This window comes from Bison bison, unplaced genomic scaffold (assembly GCF_000754665.1).
Source record: "Bison bison bison isolate TAMUID 2011002044 unplaced genomic scaffold, Bison_UMD1.0 scf7180017864472, whole genome shotgun sequence".
NCBI lineage: Eukaryota > Metazoa > Chordata > Mammalia > Artiodactyla > Bovidae > Bison > Bison bison.
The window spans coordinates 9,086,779-9,099,604 of record NW_011495033.1 but is presented as its reverse complement, the minus strand read 5'-3'; the positions used below and the strand labels follow the sequence as shown (position 1 = coordinate 9,099,604).

General features: G+C 51.6%; 1 protein-coding gene across 1 annotated transcript; it reads left to right on the top strand.

The window, feature by feature from the left end:
• On the top strand, nucleotides 1-11,696 carry RAD51D (RAD51 paralog D). Its single transcript, XM_010861498.1, has 10 exons — nucleotides 1-272; nucleotides 549-610; nucleotides 798-916; nucleotides 5,258-5,339; nucleotides 5,592-5,726; nucleotides 6,245-6,340; nucleotides 8,794-8,884; nucleotides 9,010-9,080; nucleotides 10,492-10,656; nucleotides 10,821-11,696. Exons 1-10 carry the CDS (start codon nucleotides 191-193, stop codon nucleotides 10,896-10,898), a joined length of 981 nt encoding a protein of 326 aa, XP_010859800.1. The 5' UTR covers nucleotides 1-190; the 3' UTR covers nucleotides 10,899-11,696.
• Nucleotides 11,697-12,826: the final 1,130 nt, after the last annotated feature.

Below are 12,826 nucleotides of genomic sequence, written 5' to 3'. Positions count from 1 at the left end.
AGCGGCGGCGCGGCCGGGGCGGGCTGGCCCCTGGGCGCCCGAGCTCTCGAAGGGTCCGCTTTCTCTGCGCGGTCGCTGCCTCCCGCATTCCTCGCCCGTCCAGAAAAGGGCGCCGGGAGTGGGGTGGGGGACGACTGGAGAGGGCCCCGCGGATGCTTCCAGGACGAGTGGCCCCAGGCCCCCAGGGAACATGGGCGTGCTCCGGGCGGGACTGTGCCCGGGCCTCACCCAGGACATGGTCCAGCTCTTGCAGAGCCGCGGGATCAAGACAGGTGACCGCGGGCGCGCGCCACACACGGCCACACGGCCGGCCCCGGCACACCGGAGGGGCCCTTCCCCTCCCTCCTGCGCCCCCGGGGAGCCCGGAAACGTGGACGTGGGCGAGCCACGCCCCTGGGAGGGTAGAACCCCCCCATACCCACACCGGGTGTGCCCGGCACCGCGCCGTGTCCCACGGCTCCGCCAGTACGCCCGGGCGCGGGAAAGTCAAGTGCGGGACGTCCCGGGCCTCCCTCCCTGCCCATCAACCCCACGTGTTTCGTTTTCAGTGGTGGACCTGGTTTGTGCAGACCTGGAGGAGGTCGCCCAGAAATGTGGCCTGTCTTACAAGGTGAGCTGACCGTCTCCACGCTCCACACCTGGGTGTCTCTAAATGCCCATCCCCGAGCAGAGGGGTTTCTAAAGATTGATAACGGCGGCGTCGGAGACCCTGGGAGGCCCCCTCCTTTGATGGGTCGTTGCCGAACACTTTTGGGCTGCTGCAGCCTGGATCCTGAGCTGCCCCGCCCCTTCCGCAGGCCCTGGTCGCCCTGAGACGGGTGCTGCTGGCTCAGTTCTCAGCTTTCCCCTTCAATGGCGCGGATCTCTACGAGGAACTGAAGACCTCCACGGCCATCCTGTCCACTGGCATTGGGAGGTTTGTGTGTGTACGTGCGGGACAAAGTCAGAGGCAGGGCCACCTGACTGCCTCTCGCTGGGCTTTCGATGCTAGAGTCTGCAGCCAGCAGGCTCTTTCAGACAGTGCTAAGGATGGTCAGGACTTCTGAGTTCTCTTACCCTGTAAGAACGTTTCTCATAACTCCTAATTTTGGGGGATGCAGAATTATTGGGGTGGGGGGAAACCTGTCTTGCATGTTTAGTTGGTCGTTCGGCAGCTTCCCTGGCCTCTGCCTGCTAGATACCAGTAGCACCAAGGGGAGAACCCTTGTCTGTTAGTCAAAAATATCTCCAGCTGTGACCCCTGGGTGGGCTGGGGGCAAAATCTATGCTGGTTGAGAACCAGTGAAACACAAGATGTCAGTATTTCATTATTATTCAGCAAATCAGAGCAACTCTTCTCTGGCCCTACCTCCCTGTCCACTTAAGGGTGAACGGGGCAAGAGAGTGCGGCAGGACTAGGTTAAGTACCAGCCATTGACACGTAGTAGGTTATACAGTGGAGCACCGAAGAATTGATGTCTTCAAACTACGGTGCTGGAGAAGACTCTGAAAGTCCCGTGGACAGCAAGGAGATCAAACCAGTCAATCTTAAGGGAAATCAACCCTGAATACTCATTGGAGGGACCGATGCTGAAGCTGAAAGTCCTGTATTTTGGTCATCTGATGCAAACACTTGACTCATTGGAAAAGTCCCTGATTCTGGGAAAGGTTGAGGGCAGAAGGAAAAGAGGGCATCAGAGGACGAGATGGTCGGATGACATCACAGATGCAATGAACATGAACTTGGGCAAACTTCTGGAGACGGTGAAGGACAGGAAGGCCTGGCATGCTGCAGTCCATGGGGTCGCAAAGAGTCGGACGCAACTGGACAACCGAACAACAACAAGGTTATACAATAGGTTGTATAATCTCTTCGTGATCCTGTGAGTTCGTGATTATTGACCCCACTTGAGTTTAGCACAAGGGGAGCCAGGGGCAGTGGTGGGGCTCCAGCCCTGGGGTACTTGTTCCTGAACGTGGTTCATTCCTTGTACACTGTAGCAGGAGGGGGCGAGAGTAGTTTCCTTCTGCCGTGTTTGGAGAGAGAAAAGAGTTGGAAGAAAACAGGTAGCTTCTGGCCAAGGGAGTCTGACCTCTTCCCTGGCCTGTTTGTGTGGAATTTGATAAAGAACTCTGCCACCACAAAGGTCTTTGGATCGGTTTGGCCCTCGCTGTTTCCATAACACACTCTCTTGGCGGGGTTCACACAGCACAGTGCTTGCTTTCCCTGGGTTGAGGGCTCAGGTCTGTCATCCTGAGCCCTCACAGCACTGGCCCGTGTCAAGCAGGGGTACCGGAGATGGGTATGGGTGAGCCCCCCACACTTAAGGAACCTGGGGTCCACTGGGTAGAGAAGAGCAGGTGGCACGAGAGAGGTGTGAGCATGTGTGCAAGCAGCTAAGGAAGGGGTGATTAACAGAAAGCAGGCCTGGCCTTTGGGAGCTTATAAAACCAGCATATACAGAGAGAGCGGTCAGGGAGCAAACTGGCAGGATGGCAGCCACCAAGGGTCACTGCAGAGGAGCTCAGAGAGGTTCAGGACCGCTCTGTGCAGTGAGGATGGATGGGCCTTCTTCGAGTGCTCACCAGGAAGCAGGCACTGTTACTCTAGGTACATTATTTCATTTATCTTCACTTCATTTATCTTCACTTTATCTTATCTTCTTCATTTATCCATCTACTTCCCCGATGGCTCAGTGGGTGAAGAATCTGCCTGCAGTGTAAGAGACACAGGAGATGCAGGTTCAATCCCTGGGTCAGGAAGAGCTCCTGGAGAAGAAAAAGGCAACCCACTCCAGTATTCTTGCCTGGAAAATCCCATGGACAGAGGATCCTGGTGGGCTGCAGTCCATGGGGGTCACAAAGAGGCGGACATGACTGAGGGGCTACCACTTTGACAACTACAGTGAGCCTGTTGCGATGAAAATCACCATCCTGGGGCCTCGCTGGCAGTCCAGTGGTTAAGACCTCACCTTCCAGTGCAGGGGGCGCAGGTTCAATCCCTGGATGGGGATCTAAGATCACACATGCCTTGCTGCCAAGAAACTGAAACATAAAGCAGAAGCAACATTGTAGCAAATTCAGTAGAGACTTTAAAGATGGTTCATTCACATCAAAAAATCTTTAAAAAGAAATGAAAGCCATCATCCTGTAGATAGGGAAACTGGGACTCAGGTTAAGAGACTTGCTCAAGATCCCCCAGCTAGGGATTTCCCAGGTGGTCCACTGGTTAGGACTCCTGTGCTTCCACTATAGTTTAATCCCTGGTTCGGAAACTAAGATCCCGCAAGCGGGGTGGCACAGCCAAAGGGAAAGAAAAAAGATCCTGCAGTGAGTAAGTGGCAGACCAGGCCCTTGAGGTCACACCTGTCACACTGTTAAGCCTAAGAACTCAGCTCTAAGGCATCTGCCCTGTTGCTCCCTCCAGGCAGGAGGCTGTGTCGTGAAAGTAGAGTTACAGGCACGGGTGGAGGTGGGCGGGGCAGATGGGGCTGCGGAGGCTGGCAGGAGAGGCCCAGGAGGATACAGCAGGGGAGGGTGTTGTGAGCAGATCTGGGGCGGGCGACAGCAGGAGGCATATTGAAGAAATGCTGTAAGCCTTCCTGCTGGGGGATACAAAAGTGGCGAATCAAAGATGACCCCTAGGCTTCTAGCCTTTGTCACAGGGGTCTTTGGACACCCGATGGGTATTAACTCTGACACAGGAGTGGAGGGGAGTTCTGTAGTCAACAGCTCACGAAATGCTGGTTAACCCAAATGAAGCAGGTTTCTCTGATTTTTTAATCGGCCTTTTTTTTTTTTTGGTCAGGCCACTTGGCATGTGGGATCTTAGTTCCCTAACCAAGGATTGAACCTGAGCCTCCTGCCTTGGAAGCAAGGAGTCTTAACCACTGGGCCACCAGGGAAGTCCCTCTGCAGTAGGTCTTCTCACGGCCTGTAGTGCTGGGGGCATCTTTACAAGTGGGAGAGCAGGCAGCGAGCCTCGGAAACAGCTGTATTGACTGGGGGAGAAGGGTGGTTCCTTGAAGACCAGAGCTGTGTCTTGTTCATCTCTGCCTCCCCCTTGTTTTAGAAAAAGGCCTTTAGGAAATGTGAGACATTCAGGCGATGTTTGAACGAGTGACTGAAAGAATGAACGAAAGCCAGTTTGGGGGGAAGGTGGAGGATAAATTCCAGACAGCACTTGTGTTCAAAACAGGGTTAGGCTCACTTGTACTTCTGTTCCATAAGGCAGGTGGTGGTGGCAGGGGGTCTGTCCATGTCAAGGTGGATTTGGGAATTCCTTATGGAGATCCTCATGGCCAGGAATGCGATTGATTCTTGATTGTAGAGTCCAGACCTGTGGTTTAGCCCAGGCTGCTCATTAGAATCATTTGGGAAGCTTAAGAAATATTCATGCTTGGGTCTCTTTAGAAATTGTTTTTTGGCCACGCCACGCGAGGTCTTAGTTCCCTGACCAGATATTGAACCTGTGCCCCCTGCATTGGGAGCACAGAGACTCGACCACTGGACCTACAGGGAAGTCAACATTCTTGAAATAACATGATGATAATGGAGAACAGATTAAGCAGTTGCCAGGGGCTGGCTAGGGATTTAGGGATGAATGTGGTTATAAAAGGGTGGCACAGGGAGCCCTGCAGAGATGGAAATGCTCTGTCTTGATTGCAGTGGTTCCATAAACCCACACGTGGGATGAAACGGCAGAGAACTGTGCACACGGACACACGTGGAAGGAATGGAGCTGCAGCTCTGTGGACGCCACCAGTGTTGTTTTTCGCTGTTGCACTAAGATGGAGAACAAACCATCTTAGAGTAAAAGATGCTACCATTAGTGAACACCAGCTGAAGGGTACACGGGACCTCACTACATGTTTGTTTGTTTGTTTTGCAACTTCCTGTGAATCTGTAATTATTTCAGAGTTTCAAACCATGACAAACTACGGGCAGTGCTATCGAAGGAACTCAGAAGGGGCTGCGATGGAGATTGAGAGAAGAACCATTGAATGGGGCAGCGAAGAGATCTCTGGAGAGAAGTGATTACCCAGAGGTGATCTTTAAGGCGAGAGTGAAAGGATGAGGAGCCAGAGGGGAAACACTCGGCCATGCTGGCTTTCCCCAAAGGAGACTCCACAAGGAGGAGCCTCCTGGCCAGAGATGTCAGAACGTCTCTGGACAGAACAATGCTTGGAAGGAATGTCTTGCTGTTCTTCCTCCCCTCCTCTGCTCCCTCCCCTCCAATCCCTTCGGTTGATGCTCTTCCCTCCTCTTCTGCCATCAGCCTGGACAAACTGCTAGATGCTGGTCTCTACACTGGAGAAGTGACTGAAATTGTAGGCGCCCCGGGTAGCGGCAAAACCCAGGTACACCTGCAGCCAGCAGCCAGGAGGGTTGGGGGAGGTGGATGCATAGTCCTGGATCTCTGGGGAAGCTTCTGCCAGCATCCTGTGATTTCAGAGCTTGGAAGAGAGAAGACGGGTGGTTAGGAGTGGGACTTGAACTCACGTCTCGGGGCCCATCCGTGCCTCTGGGATCTGAATGAGATTTGGTGGGGGACTCCCATTCTGGGCCCTTCTTGAGAGCTCAGGTTCACCCAATGACCCGTCTCTACTCAGGTATGTCTGTGTGTGGCAGCACACGTGGCCCATGGCCTGCAGCAGAACGTCCTCTACATTGATTCCAATGGAGGGCTCACGGCCTCCCGCATTCTCCAGCTGCTTCAGGCCAGGACCCCGGATGAGGAGGAGCAGGTAAATGGCAGGAAGCCTGGGTTCCTTGGAGGTTCTGACACCATAAGACCCCATTATCTAACACGGCAAGAATTTGGACCATTTGGGTGACTGGTCATTTCTGGCTTTAAAACTTGCTGTTCCACCAATGCTTCCTGTACTGTAAAGCCTCCCCTTTATGACGTCATCCCAGTTGGATGCTACCCACAACGATCCTTCCTAGAAACCCAATCCATGGCATCCCCTCATTCAGGGCAGACACACGCCCAGCCTCTGTGTTTCTCCCCCATATCTTGCCCAGGGCAGGCACACTGGTCACTGCCACTCCTTCCCACAGAGCTCTGACTTGGCTCTGCAGCTCAGCACCCAGGCAGCCAGCATGTTGCGAACCAGCCCAGCAGACAAAGCCCACTGCCATCTGTACCTGAGTCCTTGTGTCTAAGTGCCTCTTCTCTCTCAACCTCAAAATCCCTCTTCATCTTGCGCGACCCCCGGCTCCTCTTCTCCAAGGCCCTCCCTTCTCTCTCCTGCCCCTTCAGGCAGGAGCTCTCCAGAGGATCCAGGTGGTGCGTGCGTTTGACATCTTCCAGATGCTGGACGTGCTGCAGGACCTGCGAGGCGCTGTGTCCCAGCAGGTGAGCCTGATCTTCTGCCTTCCCTGCTCCCCACAGCTCACCTATGCTGTCTGCGTGTGGGCAGGTGTGCAATCTGGTGACTCTAGCTGTGCCCGCCATTCCCAGGATGGGATTTCTGGATGTTTAATTCTTTCCTTCCTCAATTCTTTGCCTTCTCGTTCACATGCCCATCTTCCCCACTAAAGAGTAAGCCCCTTCCTTGAGTGCAAGGATCGGTCCTGTTCATCTCTACATTCCAACTGGGTCCATTCAGCTGCAAATTAATAGCATCTATCTGATAGACACTTGAACCTTGAGGACGTTTAATTATCTCACATAAGTCTGGAGGTTGGCACACCCATAATATCAGGGCTGTAGGTTGGTGTGCCTGATTCTCTGGCTTTTCCCCCTCATGATTGCAGAGTGGCTGGCATGGCTCCGAGCAGCACGTCTTCACACATCCATATCCAGGGCAGTGATATATGCCCCTTTTCTGTACCTCTTTCTCTAGAACCCACCATTACACTTCCCAGTTCCCTTTACACCTAACTGGCAAAAACTGAGTTATGTTTTTTTTATGTCCTAGTCCAGAGGTTGGGCGCACCTTCCCTGATGTCAGATTTTCTGCCCAGTGCTTGAACACATTCAGAGTCCTGTTGACAAGGGAGAGAGGTTAGGAATGGCATTTGCGTTGGTACCCTGATATACCTGATGGGTGCTTGGATAGGATATGGTGCATGATATTTATACCTTTACATTTGGGAGAAGCCTTAGAGAGACTAGTTTAATTTATCTTAAACTTTACCTCTCACCCCAAAGCATATGATGTTCCCGTGGGCATACCTAGGGTTGTATGTAACATAAATCGTTTTAACAAACTTTAGACTATATAATGGTTGAACGAATACTTGGCATAGGAATCATAGCAGGTTATGCCTCCCCATGTGTTGAGACATGAAGTAGTCCTGACCTAATCCAACCCTCTTGTTGGGATCGAGCAAAGGGGGTGCCAGAGACATTCAGTGAGCTGCCCACAGTCACCACATATTTAGGATAAGAACAAAGCTTAGGGACTTCCCTGGTGGTCCAGTGGTTAAGACTCTGCACTTCCATTCCAAGGGGCACAAGTTTGATCCCAGGTTGGGGAACTAAGATCCCACATAACTCATGGCCAAAAAAAATTTTTTTTTTTTACATTAAGATCAAAGCTTATAACTCAAACCTCTCAACTCCCAGGACAAAAGACTTTTTTTTTTTTTAACAGTAGCACTGTTAGATGATATGTATTCTATTATTGCATAACAAGTTACTGCAAACTATGACTTAAAACAACATGTATTTATTATTTTAATTTCTGTAGGTCAGAAGTCTGGGCACAACTTGGCCTGGTCCTCTGCTTAGGGTCTCATTAGGTTGTGATGAAGGTGGTAGGTGGGCTGTGCTCTTATCTGTAGGCTCAGCTGGGGAAGAACCACTTAGAAGTTCATTCAGGTTGTTGGCAGAATTCATTTCCTAGAGGTTTCAGCTTCTGGCTGGCAGCTGGTTGTTGGCAGAAGTCGTCTTCAAGTCCTCAAAGCTGCCCACTATTCCTGCCATGTGGTGCTTTCCATAGGCGGTTCACAGCAAGGCCGCTTGCTCCTGCAAGACAGCATACGTGTGAGAGCAAAATGCAACAGGCTGTCCTGTGTAACAATGTGGTCATGGGCTGGCAGTGCGTTCCATTTGACATATAATGAAGCCTAATCAAAAGAGTGACATCTGGGGCTCCCCTGGTCCAGTGGTTAAGACTTCGCCTTCCAATGCAGGGGGTGCGGGTTCAATTCCTGCTCGAGGAGCTAAGATCTCAATGCCTCGGGGCCAAAAAACTAAAACATAAACCAGAAGCAATATTGTAAGAAACTCAATAAAGAGTTTAAAAAGGGTTGACGTCAAAAAAGTCTTTTAAAAAACAGAAAAGAAAAAATTTTCTGATCAGGGACCATAGGATCTGAGCAGGAATTTCTCAAATGTAATTAGAGTATCTGATATCCTGAGATTTAAACTCTCTCGGTCCATCCAAGTCTTCAGTGAAAGTGCAAGTAAAAGTCACTCAATCGTGTCTGACTCTTTGCAACTCCATGGACTATACAGTCGGTGGAATTCTCCAGGCCAGAATACTAGAGTGGGGTAGCCTTTCCCTTCTCCAGGGGATCGTCCCAACCCAGGGATCAAACCCAGGTCTCCTGCACTGCAGGTGGACTTTTTACCAGCTGAGCCACAAGGGAAGCCCAAGTCTTCAGTATAATCTGTTATACATACACATGAGGGTGGGGGGGAAAGGCATTGCTCGAGTTCCATCATGGAGGGGCAGCTATATTTGGGGTGGGAGAGGTTATTTCCTACCAGTTTTTGATAGAGGAGCAGGTTTGTCTGGTAATGGGTGCCCCCTGGAGGCCAACTGGTTGGTGGCATCTGCTTCCCATCACTCCCCCAAGGTCAGCAGTTCTTCTGGGACTCTGAAGGTGGTGGTTGTGGACTCGGTCGCAGCGGTGGTCGCCCCACTTCTGGGAGGTCAGCAGAGGGAAGGTGAGTGGTGTGGCAGAGCGCAGGGTGGAGGGTCGTGATCTTGCCTGCCGGCTCTGGAGTCCCGTCTTCGGCCAGCCCGGTCCCCGATGCCCCGCTGCCCACCCTGTTGGCTTTTTCTCCTCCAGGCTTGGCCTTGATGATGCAGCTGGCCCGAGAGCTGAAGACCTTGGCCCGGGACCTCAGTGTGGCAGTGCTGGTGAGGAAGTGGGCTTGGCCAGCCATGCTAGCCTTCTCTCTGGTCCCTGGACTTCACCAAGTGGGGAGGTTCTTTCCAGGTGCTCTCTATTTCCTTAAAACAGCAGCTTCTGAACCCCCAGAGTGACCCTTTGGGAAAGGGTCATAGCCCAACTTCTGTGGGTCATCTAGAGTGCCAGACTGTGAGGGGATCAGACACATAAATAGCCAGGGGATCAGGCAATGTTATTTTTAACACTTCTAAAAAATTAATTATTTGGCTGCGCTGGGACTTGGTGGCAGCATGCAGAATCTTTAGTTGCGGCATGCTGGACTAGTTCCGCAACCAGGGATTGAGCCTGAGCCCCCTGCATTGGGAATGCACAGTCTTAGCCACTGAACCACCAGGGGAGCCCGGGGACAGTCTTGTTTTTCTTTTTACTTTCTTTAAGTCAGGTTTATTGAGGTGTAATTCACACAGAGTAACTTCTCTTTGTTTGAGGTTTGATAACAGTCGTATCTGGCGAGATCAAGATACAGAATATTTCAATCACCCCAGAAAGATCCCCCCAGCCTCAGACAACCACTGATTTGGTTTCTGTCCCTTTCTATGAAGCGCTTGCCTTTTCCAGAGCTTTCCAGATCCTTTTCCAGGATCTTTTTTGCTTTTAGAGTAACTTTTTCTGCTTATGGAGTAATTTTTTGAAAGTCTTCATGCTTCTCATAGAAGAAGGTAAAAAATAGTTAAATATAAGTGTCCAGTTTGTAATCAATCTTCACATCCACAGAGACCATATTAGTTTTTTTTTTTATATATACCTTCATTTAATCTTTTTTCTCTGCCTATATATATACATATACTTTTAATCAACTTTCCAACTAAATTGTAATCTTGTGTTTTTTTTAATTTTTAAAAAAGGACACCCTTTCTCGAATCTTTTAGTAGATTCTTTAAGAGTGCCACTTTCAGCGGCTGCATATTTGGGGTGGGGGGCCACACTGGGTCTTTGTTGCTGGGCAGGGCTTTCTCTAGTTGCGGCGAGTGGGGGCTACTCTTCAATGCATCGTGCAGGCTTCTCGCTGCGTGGCTTCTCTCATTGTGGAGCACAGGCTCTCAGGCACAGGCTCAGTAGTTGTGATGCAGGCATTAGTTGCTCCACATCATATGGAATCTTTCCGGAGCAGGAATCAAACCCACGTCTTAACCGCTGACCACCAGGGAAGTCCCGGAATCATGGTTTAGTGGCAAGAGCTCTGTGCAAGTCAGGAGCCCAGGGTCCTGACTCCAGACTGGTGATAAGTCATGGAGCCTTGGGGAAGTCGTTTCCTTGTACCTGGCCTCAGCTTTCCCGTCTGTAAAATGAAGCCATAGGAGCAAATGTCCTCTGTACCAGCATTATGAGTCTATAAGCCTTTGGTTCTTTCTGCCACAGGTGACCAATCACATGACCCGAGACAGGGACAGCGGACAGCTGAAACCTGCCCTGGGACGCTCCTGGAGCTTTGTGCCCAGCACCCGGCTTCTCCTGGACAGCACCCAAAGCTCAGGATCTCTGGGCAGCCGGCGCGTGGTGTGTCTGACCAAATCCCCCCGTCTGGTAAGCCAGTCCCAGGGGAAAGCCAGGAATCCAGGCCCTTGAGGGTGGCTTCCGTGCCTGCAGATGTCTGTGAATTCCTCAAGGCTGAGACCCTGCAGCCAAAGAAGCTACCCACGTGGGCTGCTCAGCTCAAACACTCACGCTTCCCTCCTGTCTTCTTCCAGCCAACAGGTTGCCAGGAGACGGTGGACTTAGGGAGCTTGGGGACCCCAGCGTTCCAGGGAGATCACAAAGGACACTAGGAGCAGAGCCCAGTGTTCCAGGGAGATCACACGTGATGGTGCTGTTGATGGGGGAAGGGACAGGCCGCAAGGCCCCCAGCTCACCTGCAGGGTAATGCCTGCTGCTCGCTGCCGGCAGCCCCTGGGGCGCTAGAGACACTCTATCGCTGGGAAGCCATCTCAGCCCTCAGCTCCTTTCTCTGGAAACACAGTGCTACTGGCAAGAGAGGATGCTGTTGTGGAAGGACCCAGAAATTCATGCTGGTACCCAGTTTTCTTCCCTTATTTCTACCACGTGTGTTTCCAGCAGGAGCCAGATTCATGGACTTGGGCATATCTGAAGAGGCATTCTGGTACCTGGACGGATTAACCCTGTACATCACCGTCCTACCCTCCATCCTGACACAGTGACTGAGCTTGGGGCCTCTGGCTTACCTTTGTTTCCCTTCTTCTTTTTTTCTCTGCCTCTGTTTTTCCATCTGTAAGATGGGGCTCCTTTCCCCCTAACTCTGTCTTTGACTTACTGGGTGGAAGTAACCTTGTAAATGCAACCCGTGTTGTATGCTGAATTGTGTCTGACTCTTTGCAACCCCATGGACTGTAGCCCACCAGGCTCCTCCATCCGTGGAATTCTCCAGGCAAGAATACTGGAGCAGGTTGCCATTTCCTCCTCCAGGGGATCTTCCCAACCTAGAAATCGAACCCATGTCTCTTGGCATCTCTTGCGTTGGCAGGTGGATTCTTTACTCCTAGTGCCAAAACTCTTCCTTATCTAGATCCTGCTCTTAAAAACATAATAATACAAAAGAAATTCACTGAGCTGCAGAGCCATCTGTTTTCCCCCAGAGGGTGGCTTTTCAGTTTCCCCGAGTGAGGACCCAGAGAACCCCTGTTCCTCTTTCCCTCGCCGGTTTGGTTTCAGACACCTGCATGCCTCACCGTGCCCAGGTGAGGCCGGGAGCTCACTGCAGTGCCAGGGATAGAAACTAACAGGAAGGGAAGATGTGACCTGGCCGCGGTAAATCCAGCCGCCTGTTTAACATGCATGGTGCCCTGTGGGGCCCTCCACGGTACAGAGTAAGCCGAGGTGCTGAACCATGGCCTTGCCCATAAACAGGGGAGAATTTGCACAGTCAATAGAGCCAGCTGGGAAAATTGATGCTGGCGTAAATAATACACGGCAAATCTAGTCCGTTATGCAGAAATTCATTGCCGGTGGCTCCAAGATGCAACGTAATTACCCCTCTCTTCCTGCCAGCTGTACCACAGTGTATGAAATAGTCCCCCCACCCCCGCCCCACCCCGGTCTGTTACGGGTGCTGTGACCATTTCTCTGTGAGCTGTAGCCCCGGCTGGGTGGAGGGGAGGACAGCAGGGAAGGGGAGATCAAAGGCAGAACATGATCAGGATTGTTTACTGACCACAATTTTTTTAAAGGAAGGTTGCCTTTCTCGGTTTGAGAGCCTGTTGTGTAGTTAATTAGTTGTGTCTTGGCTGCAGGAAGCGGGGTCAGAGTTAGAGGCAGAAGATATAACATTTACAGATGATGAGCACAGAAGGGATAAAAGGAAGAGGTCTGGAGGACTGGAGCAAGTGGCAACCCCTGAGGGTATCTGCTTGAGTGAGGACAGGCTTGGTGAGCCAGGACCGGAGGAACCCTGTCGCTGGCGCTTCCACAGGCTCTCGGGAGAAATAAGCCTGCAGCCTCCTTACTAGGAGCAGTGGGTACATAATGGCAGCCTTATGCATGCAAGCTAAGTCGCCTAAGTTGTGTCCGATTGCTACCCCATGAACTGTAGCCCACCAGGCTCCTCCGTCCATGGGATTCTCAAGGCAAGAATACTGGAGTGGGCTGCCATTTCCAACTCCAGGGGATCTTCCCGACTCAGGGACTGAACTCCTGTCTCTTACATCATCTGCACTGGCAGGCAGGTTCTTTACCACTAGTG

Excerpts from the sequence above, each read along its gene's own strand:
- RAD51D (XM_010861498.1), top strand. The coding sequence starts at position 191 with ATGGGCGTGCTCCGGGCGGGACTGTGCCCGGGCCTCACCCAGGACATG. Across the intron at positions 5,727-6,244 it reads CCCCGGATGAGGAGGAGCAG|GCAGGAGCTCTCCAGAGGAT; the intron begins GTAAATGGCAGG and ends CTGCCCCTTCAG. Across the intron at positions 10,657-10,820 it reads TGACCAAATCCCCCCGTCTG|CCAACAGGTTGCCAGGAGAC; the intron begins GTAAGCCAGTCC and ends GTCTTCTTCCAG.